Genomic DNA, 15,685 nt, shown 5'->3' on the forward strand with positions numbered 1-15,685 from the left:
AAACGTCGATTCTCCTGCTCCTTAGATGCTGCCTGACCTGCTGCGCTTTTCCAGCAGCACATTTTTCAGCTCTGATCTCCAGCATCTTCAGTCCTCACTTTCTCCTCGTTGATTTTTAACTTAGCCCATTGTATAACTCTTATCAGTTTCTGTTATCTTCAGCCTTATCCAATATCTCCCATTTCTGATTTATCTGAGGATCATCTCTGTTTGGTTTGCTATGCCCTCCAGGGCACCTCCAAATGGTGTTGAGCATTACCTCCTCACAGCGATGTATTGTCAATGAAGCATTATTTCACGATCACCTGATGAAGGAGCGTCGCTCTGAAAGCTAGTGTGCTTCCAATTAAACCTGTTGGACTATACCCCGCTGTTGTGTGATTTTTAACTTTGTCCACCCCAGTCCAACACCGGCATCTCCAAAGCATTATTTCAGCTGTGTTCTCTAAAATGCCATTTAGATCATTGCACTTATCAAAACCACAGTCATAAATGTAAATAGTTACAAAGCAGTTTCATTCCACAGCAAATACACTGTTATATGCTTTCCACATCTTGTAAGAGAAGCCTAACATCAAACAAATGAAAAATAAATGATTGGTAAGAAATACTATGAACTAGCTATGTTTACGTTATTAAATAAGCAACCATTACACAACCTCTTCCATACGAGCTGTCTTTTCGTATCTGAGACCAAGCCCCGTTGTCATTTTAAGAAACAAAACAAGACTATTATAACAGTAAGTATAACAAATTGCAGTACAACAATCACATGGGACAAAATTCTGATCCACAGATAGACCTGAGCACTCAGTGCCTAATTTACATTTTACTTCAGAAACCTAGGGCCTGCAAGCCTCTATTTGCCTGCTCTGTGTGAGTTTTAATTTCCTTCCCATGCATGGCCCATTTATGGATAGTTGCCTTTGCATTAAAAATGATCTTCACCCAGTCTGCAGTCAAGTGTGGACTGGGTGGAGGTTCCGTGGCTACAAATCAGCGTAAATCTTCATCTGCATTATTTAGGTAATAGAGTTATGCACAGTTTCTTATTGGGTTCTGGTTTAAACAGAGTTTAGTGGCTAATAGTTAATTCAGAAGAGATATTGCTGAATGCCACAGTTTGTCTATCTAGGGTACATCATGCCCTTCATTGTTATTATCCTCAGGCTGATGTGGAACATTGTCAGTGTCTCTCACTAAGGCATACTTAAGAAATGTTTCTTTTATTCACTGGTAGGATAGATAAGGAGCAATTTTCATAGGAGGCCAATTCACACTGAGTTAGCTCATTTGTAATTATTCCTTCCGGACATACCCAGTGGTTTAGCCCTTGATAGCATCGGGACAAATCCATCCCCCTTTTGGATCCCTTTAAAACAATAGCATGGATTGGTGGGTTACTTGATGATATCAAAGTTCCTTCATGGTATTTACCCACATTATGAACTCGCATTAGGGAGTGTCCCCATGTTTGGGTATAAGAAGCACTGCACTACTATAAAGCTGACCATTATTGCCATCACAACTGCTCAAGACCTGGTTGATGAGAGTTGAGACTTCTAAGGTGACATAGGATGTCTTCTCCCCCACCCATGCCCTCAGTTGCTTATCTGATACCCAGCTGAAAATGTGTTGCTGGAAAAGCACAGCAGGTCAGGCAGCATCCAAGAAGCAGCTGAATCTTATATGAGGCTGGAAGCGATGTTGTAGCCTTAATCTGTAAAGGTTCCTCGGTTTAGGTTCTCAGGCTAGCCGAGGCCATACTCAAATTTAAGGGTTGGACGCCACAGTAAATTTTGTAAAAGAATTGATTCTACATTCACTGATACAGCCATGCTGGTATCAATCTCCATTAGAATTAGGTGACCATTTAACCAGACGTTAATTTTGATTGGCTCGAATTTGGATGTTGCTGAGCAATTTAATTGCTCCAAGCCAGATGTAAGTGGGCTTTCCAGGATGTTCACCCTCCTGGATATTGGCTTATGAGTTGTCTTCCTCAATTCAGGACTACTGGGGCTGACTTGTTGTCTAGAGTCCATATACCGGCAGCATCGACAATTGCTTTCTAGCCTGGATCGTGAAGAAAATGGTTTTGTTTTGAGGTTTTGCTGTGGCTGACCTAGAGTCTCTCTCTTCAGGATATGTCCTGAATGAGGCTATACCATTGCCTTCATTCAAGTGGAGTCCCCCAACCTCTGTTGGCCTGGCGAGTGTGTCCACTTCCATCAGCAAAGCCTAGAAGTCATATGATCCACCAATTGCATTTTGCAATGACAAAGCTAGTTGTAGTTCCTGTTTGAAGTCCATTTGGACTTGAGCTAGTAAGTGCTTTTGCATGGTTACATCGTTAATCCCACACACCAAAATGTCTCTCAGAATCTCATCAAGGGTTAAACCAAAGTTACATGCTTCTGCCAGTTGTCTTAACCTCATCAAAAATCCCAATACCGATTCCCCTGGTTCTTGAACTGCTGAATAAAACTGACAATGTCTCAGAATTAGAGGAGGCTTGGGTTGTAATATTCCTTAACTGAATCCATCAAACTCTTGAAAAGTATCTGGTGCCTGAGAGGAAGTATCTGGAAGGTGCAGTTCCACAAGCTGTCAAAAGAATTATTCATTGCTTTTCATTCACCTCAATGTCGTTTGCCCAGGAAAAAAAAAGTATTCTTTCCACCTTCTGGACTTAGTCTTCAACAGCAGGATTGAGCAAATAAAACTTCTCAATGCTTACCCCAACTCAAACATGGCTACTGTGACTGAATTTCTTCACAAGCATAATTTTTCTCTTGTTGTCACTGATATAACTGCACAGAAGCCGGTATCCCATCACCAAGTCATCCTTTATTTACACATGTATACACTTCCTCAGAGCCAGCTCTCAGTGTGAACAGAACCTCTGACAAAATGTAACATCTTCAAGTTTGCAGATGATACCAAGTTGGGTGGGAGGGTAAACTGTGACAAGGATGCAGAAATGGACTGGTTGGGTGTATGGGCAAACCAATGGCAGATGCAGCATAATTTGGGTAAATGTGAGGTTATTCACTTTGGAAGCAAAAACAAGAAAGCAGATGACTACCTGAATGACTGTAAATTGGGAGAGGGGAGTGTGCAGTAGGACCTGGGCGTCCAGTCGCTGAAGGTAAGCATGCAGGTGCAGCAGGTGGGAAAGAATGCAAATGGAATGTTGGCCTTCATTGTGAGAGGGTTCGAGTACAGGAGCAGCGATGTGTTGTTGCAGTTGGACAGGGCCTTGATGAGGTCTTGTCTAGAATATTGCGAGCAGTTTTGGTCTCCTTTTCTGAGGAAGGATGCTCTTCCTCTCGAGGAAGTGCAGCGAGGGTTTACCAGGCTGATTCCAGGGATGGCGGGACCGATGTATGAAGAGAGATTGATTAGGTTAGGATTGTTTTCGCTGGAGTTCAAACAAGTGAAGGGGGATCTCATAGAGAATTATAAAATTCTAACAGGAGTAGGCAGAGTAGAAGCAGGGAGAGTGTTCCTGATGGTGGGTGCGTCTAGAACCAAGGGTTACAGTCTGAAGATTTGGGGTGAACCATTTAGGATGGAGATGAGGAGACATTTCTTCACCCAAAGAATGGTGAGGCTGTGGAATTCATTACCACAGGAAGTAGATATAGCAACTGGGCTGAATGGGATCTAAGGTTATGGGGAGAAAGCTGGATTAGGCTGTGGAGTTGGACAATTGGCCATAATCGTGATGAACAGTGGAGCAGGCTTGAAGGGCCGATTGGCCTCCTCCTGCTCCTATCTTTATATGTTTCTATGTTTCCTGTTTGTATCTGTCAGCCAAGGCTCCCCGATTGGACCAGGTTAACAGTCACAATCAGGGAATTCATGTTCTATGAGGTCTAACCTGGTTGACATCATTATAATCATTAAAACATCTACCTCTAAATAAATAAGAAGCAGAGTATAACTAATGAAGAAAGGTCTTTCAAATTTTCAAAGTGAAAATATGTATGGAATGGTTAGGTAATTCATAGAACATAGAACAGTCCAGCACAGTACAGGCCCTTTGGCCCACTATGTTATGCCAAGCGTTTAACTTAATCTTAAGGTAAATATAACCTACACACCCCTCAATTTACTGCTGTCCATGTACTTGTCCAACAGTCTATTAAATGTCCCTGTTGTCTCTGACTCCAATGCCACTGCTGGCAGTGCATTCCATTCACCCACCACTCTCTGCGTAAAGAACTTACCTCTGACATCTCCCCTGTACCTTCCATCAAACACCTTAAAATTATGACCCCTTGTGACAGCCATTTCTGCCCTGGGGAAAGGTCTCTGGCTATCTACTCTATCTACAGCTCTCATTACCTTGTACACCTCTATCAAGTCACCTCTCTTCCTTCTTCTCTCCAGTGTGAAAAGCTGGAACTCACTCCACCTCTCTTCATAAGCTAAGCTCTCCAATCCAGGCAGCATCCTGGTAAATCTCCTCTGCACCCTCTCTAAAGCATCTGCATGCTTCCTATAATGAGGCAACTAGAACTGGACACAATATTCCAAGTGTGGTCTAACTAGGGTTTTATAGAGCTGCAGCAAAACCTCGGGGCTCTTAAACTCAATCCCCCTGTTAATGAAAGCTAAACCACCATACGACTTTTTAACATCCCTATCAGCTTGGGTGGCAACTTTGAGGGATCTATGTATGTGGACCCGAAGATCCCGCTATTCCTCCAAACTGCCAAGAATCCTGTCTTTAACCTGTATTCAGCATCCAAATTCGACCTTCCAAAATGAATCACTTGGCATTTATCCAGGTTGAATTCCATCTGTGACTTCTCAGCCCAGCTTTGCATCCTGTCAATGTCATGTTGTAGGCTGCAACACTATCCATACACCACCGACCTTTGTGTCATCGGCAAACTTACTAACTCACCCTTCCACTTCTTCATCCAAGTCATTTATAAATTCTACAATACATTTACACAGTACATTTAAGCTGCACTCGTAGAGAAAGATGAAACTTACAGATTTTCAATAATTAGGCATAAGATTAATATTAAGGAAGTTTTTGAAAGTTTTATTCTCAGTATGCTAAGTTTTTTTCAATATCACAATGTGAATTTGCTGCATCTTTCACTTGTATAAATATTAAAACTATTTCTTTCCAACTATTTATTGAGTCTGGAATAATATTTAACAGAGGAATGGTTTAATAGATTGTTTAGTCAGCTTTGTTCTCCATAAATGGTTAATTGTTCTGATGAAATTTGATTTGTTCTCTATCTCTACATCATTTCAAAGTAGATATCATTTGCATAATGAATAACTTATCGCTACAAATAGTTGTACAGTCATTTTACAACAGCAGAGTCATGCTTACTAATTAACTGAAAGAACTGACATGTATTCCGTTCGTCTGCTGGAATCACCCTGACTCTAACAGGTAGGCTTGGATCCAACTGTGTTTCTTTAGAATCATGCAGATCAATTTTCTTACACTTAATTACTATTCAATTCAGTTTATAAATTGCTGGGTTCCTCTATTTGTTCTTTGGATATGAGTATCATTAACAAGGTCAGCATTTGCTTCTGCTATGAATGTTCTTCTTGCGCTTTGCACACCATGTGGTGTAGATAGATGCAGCTGTTAGGACGTTAAAGGCATTTGACCCAGTGACATTGAAGGAATGGTGATAAAATTCCAAGTCAGGATGGTGTATGGGCAGGAGGGAAATCTGAAGTTGGTGGGAATCCCATGCGTTTGCTTCCTTTTTCTTTTCAGTACACAGGTTTGGGAGATGTATTTGAAAGAGCCTTGAGGGGTTGCCGCAGTACATCTTGTAGATGGTATACATTGCAGTCGCTGTGCTTCTGTGCTGAAGGCACTGACTATTTAATGTTGTGATTGGGTACTGATCAAGCAGATTGCTTTGTCCTTGATGGCTTCAAGCCTGAGTGTTTTTGAAACTGCTTCATTGAAACAGAGAAGTTTTTATAACAATCAGTGAGACCTATCATGGCTGCTGTTACATAAACTAGCTTTCTATTGCAGACTTGGGAATTGATAATGCAAGTTAACTCATGGCACTATCATAAATCTTCATAACTCCAAGAAGCTATGTCATTCTGTGTATTAAATGAGTGGCATATATATTTTGTTTCATTCTGTTGGATCTACATGGTTAGTGTACAACATTTGGTAAATATTTGTTCCAATGTATCAAAATATCCTCTGTCAGCAAAAAAGGGAAACAATATTACTGAATTGCTACGTGTACGCTTGGGTATGTAATACATTGGGGTATAATGTGGACACAGCTGGAAAAAGTTTGTTGTGGTGTTAAAAAATTAACAGTATGTGGAAGAAGAGGCCTTTAAATATATAATCAACCCTAGAGAACAGGGCAGCATGGTGGCTCAGTGGTTAGCAGTGCTGCTTCACAGTGCCAGGGACATGAGTTCAATTCCCACCTTGGGAGACTCTCTGTGTGGGTTTCCTCCCGGTGTTCCGGTTTCCTCCCACAATCCAACAATGTGCAGGTTAGGTGAATTGGCCAGGCTTAATTGCGCATAATGTTAGGGGAATGGGTCTGGGTGGGATACTGTTTGAAGGTCTGTGTGGACTTGTTGGGCCAAATGGTCTGTTTCCATACTATAGGGAATCTAATCTAATTAATCAATGCTGTACTGCTGGGCCATTTTCCTGTACATGGGTTGGAACATTCCGCAAGCTTATTTGGCTCTCTGTCAACGTGGGCTCAGCAGGAGTTGCAGACCATCCTAGACAATGATTGTACTCTCCCCCTAAAAGGCCACTATCAGTCGATGGCTGCTGCATCAATATTTTATGTTTCAAAGGTTGAGAGAGCATGCCTGTATTTTGGAGTGTCCTCTCTATCATTTATCTGTCACACTTGCTGTCGCAAGTAGCTTTTGCAGTAATGCCATGAAATCGGTTATGCAGCGTGACATCAATGGCCTGGGTTCAATTCCTGCACCAGCTGAGCCTACCATGAAGGAATCCCTTTCTCAACCTCTCCCTTCTCCTGAGGCATAGTGATTCTCCGGTTAACCATCACCAGTCATCTCTTGTTAATGACAGCGCAGGCCTATGATCTGGTAGGACTATGGCAACTTTACCTTTACTTTTCATGAAATCAGTAAGGCAGGAAAATGACTTACTGTTATGAAACAAAGAAAACAGGATAGAAGAGGATTTGAATCAGTGAGTACAATCCTCAGCACTTTGACTTTTGTCCTTTTGTACTTCTATATTCCTGGACAATTGCTCATGTCAAAATGTCCAATCCACTGGTTATTCTTTAAGAATGAATTTGCTTTAAAGACTTCATGGATGTGATTTAGAAGTAAGATTCAAGTTTTGTGGTGTAAGATGTATCTCTGTGATAGATCAGGTTGGATTAGCTTTAAAAGGACAAATAGATTATCTCGTGAATATCATGTTTCTAAAGAGCGTCATTTTCTCAGTTGCCAGATTTTCTCTGGTGCAAAAAGGAATGTCTTCGGAAATCAGCGATGTCAGTCTGCATTCCCCCTTGTAGAGGCAGGGTATGAATCAGTTACTGATGGACAGAATGAGATGGTGAATCTGCTAGGGTTGGTAATTTACTTTTCCAAAGGTGATAGTTGGCTTCATGAAGTAAAGAATAAAGGTGAGTATTCAGGTAGAATGCAATCTCTGGATGTTGCAACTGGAATACTTCCTTCTGAATCCATGCCATTTCTTTGGTATTCAGTTGCCCGAAGAGATGAATTTCCTTCTTGACCTAATATTCTCGAATATACTTCTCCTTTAAGACATAATCCCAGAACAGTGCACAACAGTGAGAGTCCCTTTCAGATCTGCAACCACTTAATAATAAAATTTGTTTTGCTTGGAGAATGTTTTTAATGTAGATGAATCAATTTAGATTTGGAAAGAAGTGGGAGCAATTCAGAAGATAGAAAAGCAGGAAGCATCTTCTTTGATTATAATGGGGGTGACGAAGCTGCTCCTTTATCAAAGTTATCTAATCCTTATTTTTAGAGAAGTCATAAACGATACAGACTCTGAAAAGTCTGGAGGTGAATGGTATTAGGGCCAATTTAATAATAGCTAACAGATACTGCCTCAGACAGAGGCTTTCAAGTTTAAAAAAACTTATACAATGAAAGGGGAGTGGCCAGTTCTCTCAGCTCAGCTTCTCTCTGGTTTGTTTCTTTTAGCAGTAGTGTTAAAGAAAGGCTGCTGGATCCAAAGAAGCAGGTTCAGGCTGCAACTCTCTCTCTGACTTCTAACCTGTAAGAACTTATGTTTGATTTTACCTTTTGTGCCAAGGGGTGTTTATGGGGATTGCTCCAAGTATTTGGAACAACATCATTACGTTGGGATGATCTATTGGTTTTCCATAGAGGTTAAGTTATTCGGTATTCTGATTCCTGTTGTTTGTGTTTCATTCAGTAATCTTGTAAATAAATTCTGTTTTGCGTGAAACTAAGTGGGTTGACCAACTGATTCTCTCCTGGGAATATCCACTTTATACCTGCTTAAAGCAACTGGCAAAGTTAGAGTCTGGCTACCTTCTTGAAATATTTTAAGGGTGTATAGCCTGTGATAACATGGGATAGGAAAAATATTGAGTCAAATGATTAATTATCTTTTTGCATGTTGTGTAAATCAAATGTATAGTATTATAGTTCTAGAGAAGGATCACTGGACCTGAAGCATTAACTCTGATTTCTCTCCACAGATGCTATCAGGCCTGCTGAGCTTTTCCAGCAAATTTCTGCTTTTGTTTCTGATTTCCAGCATCCGCAGTTCTTTCGGTTTCTATTTAACATAATATAGTCTGTTTATTTCACAAATGGAGTACACTTGCACCATTTATTTGTGAATCTATAAATCATCCCTACCCAGTTTTCCTCAAGTGAAAAATGAAATAATTGTTTGCATTCCAAATGTAATTTAAAAGTTGATGTACTTAATCATCTATGTAAACGAAACTGTTTTCATGCTCTGCCACTTCATTAAAGTATCATTTGCTGTATTATTTATTTTATATCTAGAGTATGAATTAGAATACTGCAAAGCTTGAAATTGCAAATTAACACATGGTTCTACAAATTTCTGCAGAAATATGTCATCTTTACCATATATCATCCTTGCTGCAGCCTACCTCTGTCTAATTGTGGCTATACCAGGTAAATTGAACAAAGATGATCCATTTAAAAAATTGTTTTCACATTATACAGTTAAAAAAATGATTAGAAATTCAATGTAGAATGTCAAACCAGATCATCTGGTCTCATCATTGCCTCCTGGTGGTGTGAGACTGGCTCTGTGCACTAATGGGGGAAGGACATGAACTCACTGAACCAGAGTTTCAATGGATTAAGACTTGAATATGTGGCTAATGAATTACTAGTTAGGCTCCTTTCTCTGAATGAAAACAATTTGAGTTCTTGAATCAATAACTCTACTACACATCTTCTAACCAACATTGTGATGCACATAATCAGTCTGATAAAAATCAGCTGACAAAAACTAAACTTGACCAACAATATTTCCATAATTTAAAAGAGGTTTTCTCTCTACACATTCAGATGACTGCTTTGATCTTCAAAATGAAAATAACATATCAATTCTTGAACACGAGGCATTTAAGTTAACAATGTTTTATACAAGGGATTTATCAAACGCTGATAAAAATGATTCCTTTATATTTCAATGCAACAAGAATACTGCTATAATCACTAATCAAAGTTGGCAGATGGATTCAAAAGAACCTTTCCTTTGGTTTCTGCCTGCATTACTGAGAGACTCTGGGACCTACAGTTGCTACTTGTGGTAAGTTTTCCTTTTCAATTTAAGAGATAAATAGATATGGTCAATAATTGAATCACATTAGTTTTGAAGAAAAGGGCCCCAATTCTTGGATTAGTAAATGTTGATGGTGTGTGTTGTACTGGTAAAATGGCCTGAATGTTTTAAATTTCTGACTGTTATCTATTAACGTATGCATGAGATATGGAATCATGAGGAAGAATATTCAACGGTTCAGTTCAGTCAGGCAAGATTATCTCCCATTTGATGGAATTGATGAAAAGATCAAACCTGGCTGTGCATCATGCATTTCATCTCAGTGAGCTGCTGGTGCTGATCTCAAGATGGTGCTGTTCCTGGCTATGGAGCAGTCTGGCTTCGCCCTTCAGTTGGATGCACGTTAAGTCAATGGCAGAATGATGTTGATGTTTGTCATTAGGTGAGAAATCAACTGCAATCACTACCAATTCTGGATTGCCAGTTGTCACTGCCCCTTCTTCCATGTCACTGTGCCCATTGCTCATTGGTGGAGTACAGTCCATACACCATTGACATTTTTGAATCTTATCAGCAGCCATCCCCAATTTTGCCAAACCACCATTAATGTGTTGAGGTTGTAAAGGACATTGTGTGATTGTGCCTGTACCAGTGCAATGAACTGCAATGTCTAGTTTGGAGATGTAAAGATTGATGCAACCTGACAGATGACCTATGGGAAATGCTTTCATATGGATGGTGAAATGCTGCTCAGTAACTGCTTCTGAAAATGTCTAATTAAGTTCCATAATTCCTTCAACAATCTGTCACATTCCAAAAACATGTTGTTTTTAAAAAAACTGGAGGCTTTGACAGGAGCTGATTTTGAGGTGATTTTCCATTCAGATGTTTCACGATCTTGTATCCCATCCCCAGTTCCTTCTGTTCAATTTGCTCTGCAATTGCCCCCCCCCCCCCACACACACACACAGTACACTGGCCTAAAATCATTAACTAACTTCTGCTGTTAAGGACCTGTGTCTTGATTGGAATTTCTTGTTAAAATGCAAATTTTTAAATGTATGTTGGGCAGTCCTCATTATCTATTCCTGGCCTTACTTTCATTAAGTAGACAGGCAAGAGACTGGAAGAACATAGCAAGGCCAGGTAGCATTAGGAGATGCAGAAGTTGACATTTCAAGTTTAACCCTTATTTTCATTAAACCATATTCTCTGTTTAGAGCTAAACTGTGTCTCTCTGTGAACCTTTTATCCTATAGACATTTAGAAGGGCCCAGTTGCAACATATATTTCATTACTTTCATTGACAGCTTTTTAGGACAGGTTCTCATCAAATCTAAGCTGCAATTAAACTATAAAGATTGACTATGCACTATACAACAGAAATTTGCAACCTCCGTTTTACCTTGATGGTCTGGGGGAAGAGGTTCAAAAAGATTGGTATGTTTGAAACAGATATGTTTTGAGGTAACTAAATAGTTTTTTTGCTTAAAAGAGTGATCCATTTAAATTTATAAGGTCATTCTGTTGATTAATGTTGTTATATTACAACTGTAATCAAGCTTTTATAAGTTTGCTTTTCTTATGAGTTATTGTATAATTGTGACCAATATTATTGTTTCAGGAATGCAACTTATTGTGTCATGGACATTTTTCATATAGAAGTGCTTCAATTACACCATGATCAGTGCTTTCATGAGAATTTACTTGAGTTGGATCAGACGGAATCTCCTGGTTCTATACTGATTCATTGCTCAGATATAGAAGACTATTTTCAACCATTTTCAGTTCTGCAATGGTTCAAGGTATGATTGTCGGGCAAAATGCTGAAAAAAACTTCAGATGAGGTGATTTTCTTCAGATACTTTAAGTGTGAAGGAGATTGCCTTGATGTTTTTAATCAACCTGTTCAAACAAATGATAGCACATGTCTGGAGCAGGCAGTACTTATACCTAGCCCTTCTGACCCAGAGGTAAGAAACTGACCACTGTGCCAGAAGAGTCCTTAAGGAGGCGGTCTAAATTGGTTCTTAAGCCAAAATATCAGTTTAGCTCTTGTTTAGTGAACAGTTTTTAAACATCTAATTGCCATTTTGATTAATTTACTGCTAGTATTCATCAACAAAGCTACACGACATTTTAATTTTAAATCCAGAAGTGCTCTTATGCACAGCATTTTGATGGATAGAACTTAATCTAACATCCACTTCTGATATCAGTCAGGTGATTGGAAGTACTCAAGTCACTCCTGAAGATTTTGAATACTCTATAAAGGCATATCACCATTACTGGTCATTTGTCTTTGGTTATTTGAAGAATTATGGAGACACAAAAACAACAGATTAACATATGCCTTTCTGCTGATCTGAAATTTTCCTACCTTCATTATGTTTGTTAGAGCCATCAATAGTTTTTTAATGGAATTTTGTCAGCTGCAATCAATCAGAAGGACATAGGAAATAGGACCTAGAAAATTCTTGCTTACTGAGCATACTTCATCACTGAATGAGAACATGACTGTGCCCTCAGTTCCTCATCCCTTGATTCTGTTAGCCAAAGATCTATTAGTCTCTGACTTGACTATGCTCAATGACTAGGCTTTATTTGTATACAAGGATGCCCAGTTCTTGGAAAATATTTTCTTGTCAAATACCCTGTCAAATCTCTTAATAGTGATATGAGTTTCAATTGGATCACTTAATATTCATCGTTAAAAATCACACAACACCAGGTTATAGTCCAACAAGTTTAATTGGAAGCACTAGCTTTAGGAGCACCGCTCCCCCAAAACCACCTGATGAAGGAACGGCGCTCAGAAAGCCGGTGCTTCCAATTAAATCTGTTGGACTATAACCTGGTGTTGTGTGATTTTTAACTTTCTACACCCCTGTCCAACACCGGCATCTGCAAATCATTAATATTCATTGATTTATTGTTGTCACATGTACTGCATACAGTGAAAAGTGTGGCTATGGGTGCCATACAGGTAAGTCTTATCATACAAAGTATATCAGGGTAGCAGAATAATGTTACAGCTGCAGGGAAGGTGCAGAGAAAGGGATCAAAAATGACATTCGAGAATTCTGTTCAAAAATCTGATAACAGTGGGGAAGAAGCTGTTCTAGAATTTATTTGTAAGTGTATTCAAACTTTAATATCTTCTGCCTGATGGAAGAGGACGGGAGAAGTCATTGATTATGTGGGTTGCTTTCCTGAGGTAGTGGAAACTATAGATGGAGTCAATGGATAGAAGGTTGGTTTGCCTGATGGACTGAGATGTGTTCATGACTCTGTAGTTTCTTGCAGTCTTGAAGGAATATAGTTCCAGTCTACTCAATATCTCCTTATAGGTTAATTGCTTCATCTTAGGGGGTCAACTGGTGAACCTTTGTTGTACACTATCTGAGGAAAGTATCTATGTCTTTAGGTAAGGAGACCATAACTTTTCACAGTACTCCAGTTCGCACCAAAATGCCCACACAATTGCATTAAAATAACTTTATTTTTATTATCCAATTGTTTTAATACATAAGTTAGCATATTATTTACTTTCCTAATTTTTGGCTGTAAGTGCGTATTGACTTTCTGTGATTCCACATGGATGCCAGATTCTCCTGAAAATGCAAAATATTTTGTCGTCTCTTCTACAAAATTTTCTTCACTTTGTTTTTTGACAATTGCACATTTCCCCACTAAATATTCCATTTTCTACAGGCTTTTGCACTTACCTGACTGTTTAAATCCCTCATTTTGTCCTGGTTATAACCTCCTTGCCCATCTAACCTTGTATTATCAGTAAACTCAGATTACATATGTCTACTCGATATGATTTCTTTCAATTGTACTAAATAGATATAAAAACTGGATATCAAGACTATGCTTTTGACACTCCACTGGTTACAGCCTCTTAACCAGAAATGTTCACCTTTATTCCTACTCTATTTTCTGCTAACGAACCAAACCTTAATCCATGCTGATCTATTGCTTCCAATCCAATGAGTTCTAACAGAAGTGCTCTGTCATCTTATCCTAACAACAGAGTGAAGACTATGCTCATGATAAGCCAGGGCCCTTATATAGTAAATCTCCATCAGTGGTGTCACTGTACAAATTCCTTATTCTCTTGTGGAGGATTACTATATGCTAATGCTACAAGCAATGCCACACCTTACTGACGGGTGTTCCTTCTAAAGAGTAAGTGGCAGACTAATCATATTTAATGCTGCAAATAAGGGGGTGATCAGTTGGTTTTGGGACTTGAGTGCACTAAGTATGCAAGTAACAACAGATTTTAGCATTTTTGTTATTTAACAAACTTACAAATTAATAAAAGTCAGCACTTTGGCCCCTTGAGCCTGCTACACAATTCAAGAAGGATGGAGCTGATTTATATCTGTTTCCAGTTCCACTTTCCCACCTACCTGCAAAACTTTTGGATTCCCTTGCCTAACAAGAGTCTACCTTCACCTTAACAATATTCACTGTAGCTCCTCCAACAATATCAGGATGGTACTGAACATAGTGCAAGTACGCCAGCAAAGATTGATCCCGGGTTTGGTGGTCTCCCTAGATGCGGAAAAGGCGTTTGACTGGATAGAACGGATGTACCTGTTTGGGGTCCTAAAGTCTGGGTGGAGCCTTTGCTAGATGGGTGGCAGTTTTGTATAAAGATCCTAAGGTGGCTGTCATCACAAATGGCACTAAGTCAAATTATTTAATATTGGGAGAGGTAGTTGACAGTGGTGTCCTCTTTCACCTCTATTATTTACCTTGGCAAGGAATCCTGAAACAGTGGCGCCATTGGTGGGAATGGGGGAGCATTAGATCACCCTATCTGCTGATGAAGTCCTTTTGTTCTTGGCCAATCTAGAGAAGTCTGTTCCACGACTGATTCAAACAATCAATTTATTTGGTAGTTTTTTGGGCGACAGGATCAACTTTACAAAATTGGAAGCCCTGCCAGTGGGGTGTTAGTGGAGGTGCCTGACCTGAAGGATAGAATGCAGTTCCCATTTAGATAGTCGTCAAAAGGTTTTTTGTAATTGGGAATTTTTATTACAACCAGCTGTATAGAGCTAACTATGCACAATCACTGGAGAGGATAAAACAGGATTTGCAGTGGTGGGAGAGATTACCGTTCTCATGGTGAGGCAGAATAACCCTAACTAAAATGAATGTTCTTCCTCACCTGTTGTAGCCCATGAGAATGCTCCCATTGGAGCTATGCAGATGAGTGTTACGGAGGCTCGATGGTTGGCTAGGGTCCTTTATTTGGTGTTGCAGGCGCCCCCTAATTAAATTTACTAAACTGCAGCTCTTGCAAGGTGAGGGAGGGGTGGATCTTCTGGACTTGAAGTGATATCAAATAAGCGCCCTGTTAGCATATGTTGGTATTCAAGAGAGGAGTGTCTCCAGGTGTCCCAAATGTAAAATTAGTATAGGCACTCTTACAGATTGCTACTGGTCATGTTGTAAGATCCAGAGATACTAGAGTGCTATAGCAATGGAACTGAAAGGCATTCTGGGGATTGAAGTCAAAGTGGATCCGATATTTCTTCTTCTGCCATATTTGCCCTCTCTGTGGGAACACAGGAAGGGATTGTGTAACATTCTTACCCACTGTGCGAGGAAGAACATTTTAATGAATTGGATGTTGGAAAAACCACCAGGTCTTAAGGGATGGTGTAGGCTGGTGATGGAGCATCTTCCCCAAGACTACCTCACAAATATGGTGCACCACAAAATGGAGCAGTTTTACATGACATGGCGGCCCTTTCTAAATTATATTGATGCAGACTTATCAGCAATATTAATTAGGACTGTGGTCTAGCTGTGGGAATCAGTCTGAATGTCCATGGGGCCGTGGGACGGGGAGACTGG

At 39.7% G+C, this 15,685-nt stretch overlaps 1 protein-coding gene across 4 annotated transcripts in view; it reads left to right on the top strand.

Moving 5' to 3' along the window:
• Positions 1-5,362: 5,362 nt before the first annotated feature.
• LOC122550649 (interleukin-1 receptor type 1-like) overlaps positions 5,363-15,685 on the top strand; it is a 63,031-nt gene continuing 52,708 nt past the window's right edge. For 2 of the 4 annotated variants that reach the window (XM_043691719.1, XM_043691722.1), the window contains exons 1-4: positions 5,374-5,428; positions 9,052-9,186; positions 9,589-9,832; positions 11,430-11,610. In XM_043691719.1, coding sequence (XP_043547654.1) covers positions 9,123-9,186; positions 9,589-9,832; positions 11,430-11,610 — 489 coding nt within the window. In that variant the 5' untranslated portion in view covers positions 5,374-5,428; positions 9,052-9,122. Of the gene's footprint in view, positions 5,429-9,051; positions 9,187-9,588; positions 9,833-11,429; positions 11,611-15,685 lie in introns of those variants that run through there. The other 2 variants (XM_043691720.1, XM_043691721.1) reach the window with 2 other exon arrangements.

Source organism: Chiloscyllium plagiosum, chromosome 6, assembly GCF_004010195.1.
Source record: "Chiloscyllium plagiosum isolate BGI_BamShark_2017 chromosome 6, ASM401019v2, whole genome shotgun sequence".
NCBI lineage: Eukaryota > Metazoa > Chordata > Chondrichthyes > Orectolobiformes > Hemiscylliidae > Chiloscyllium > Chiloscyllium plagiosum.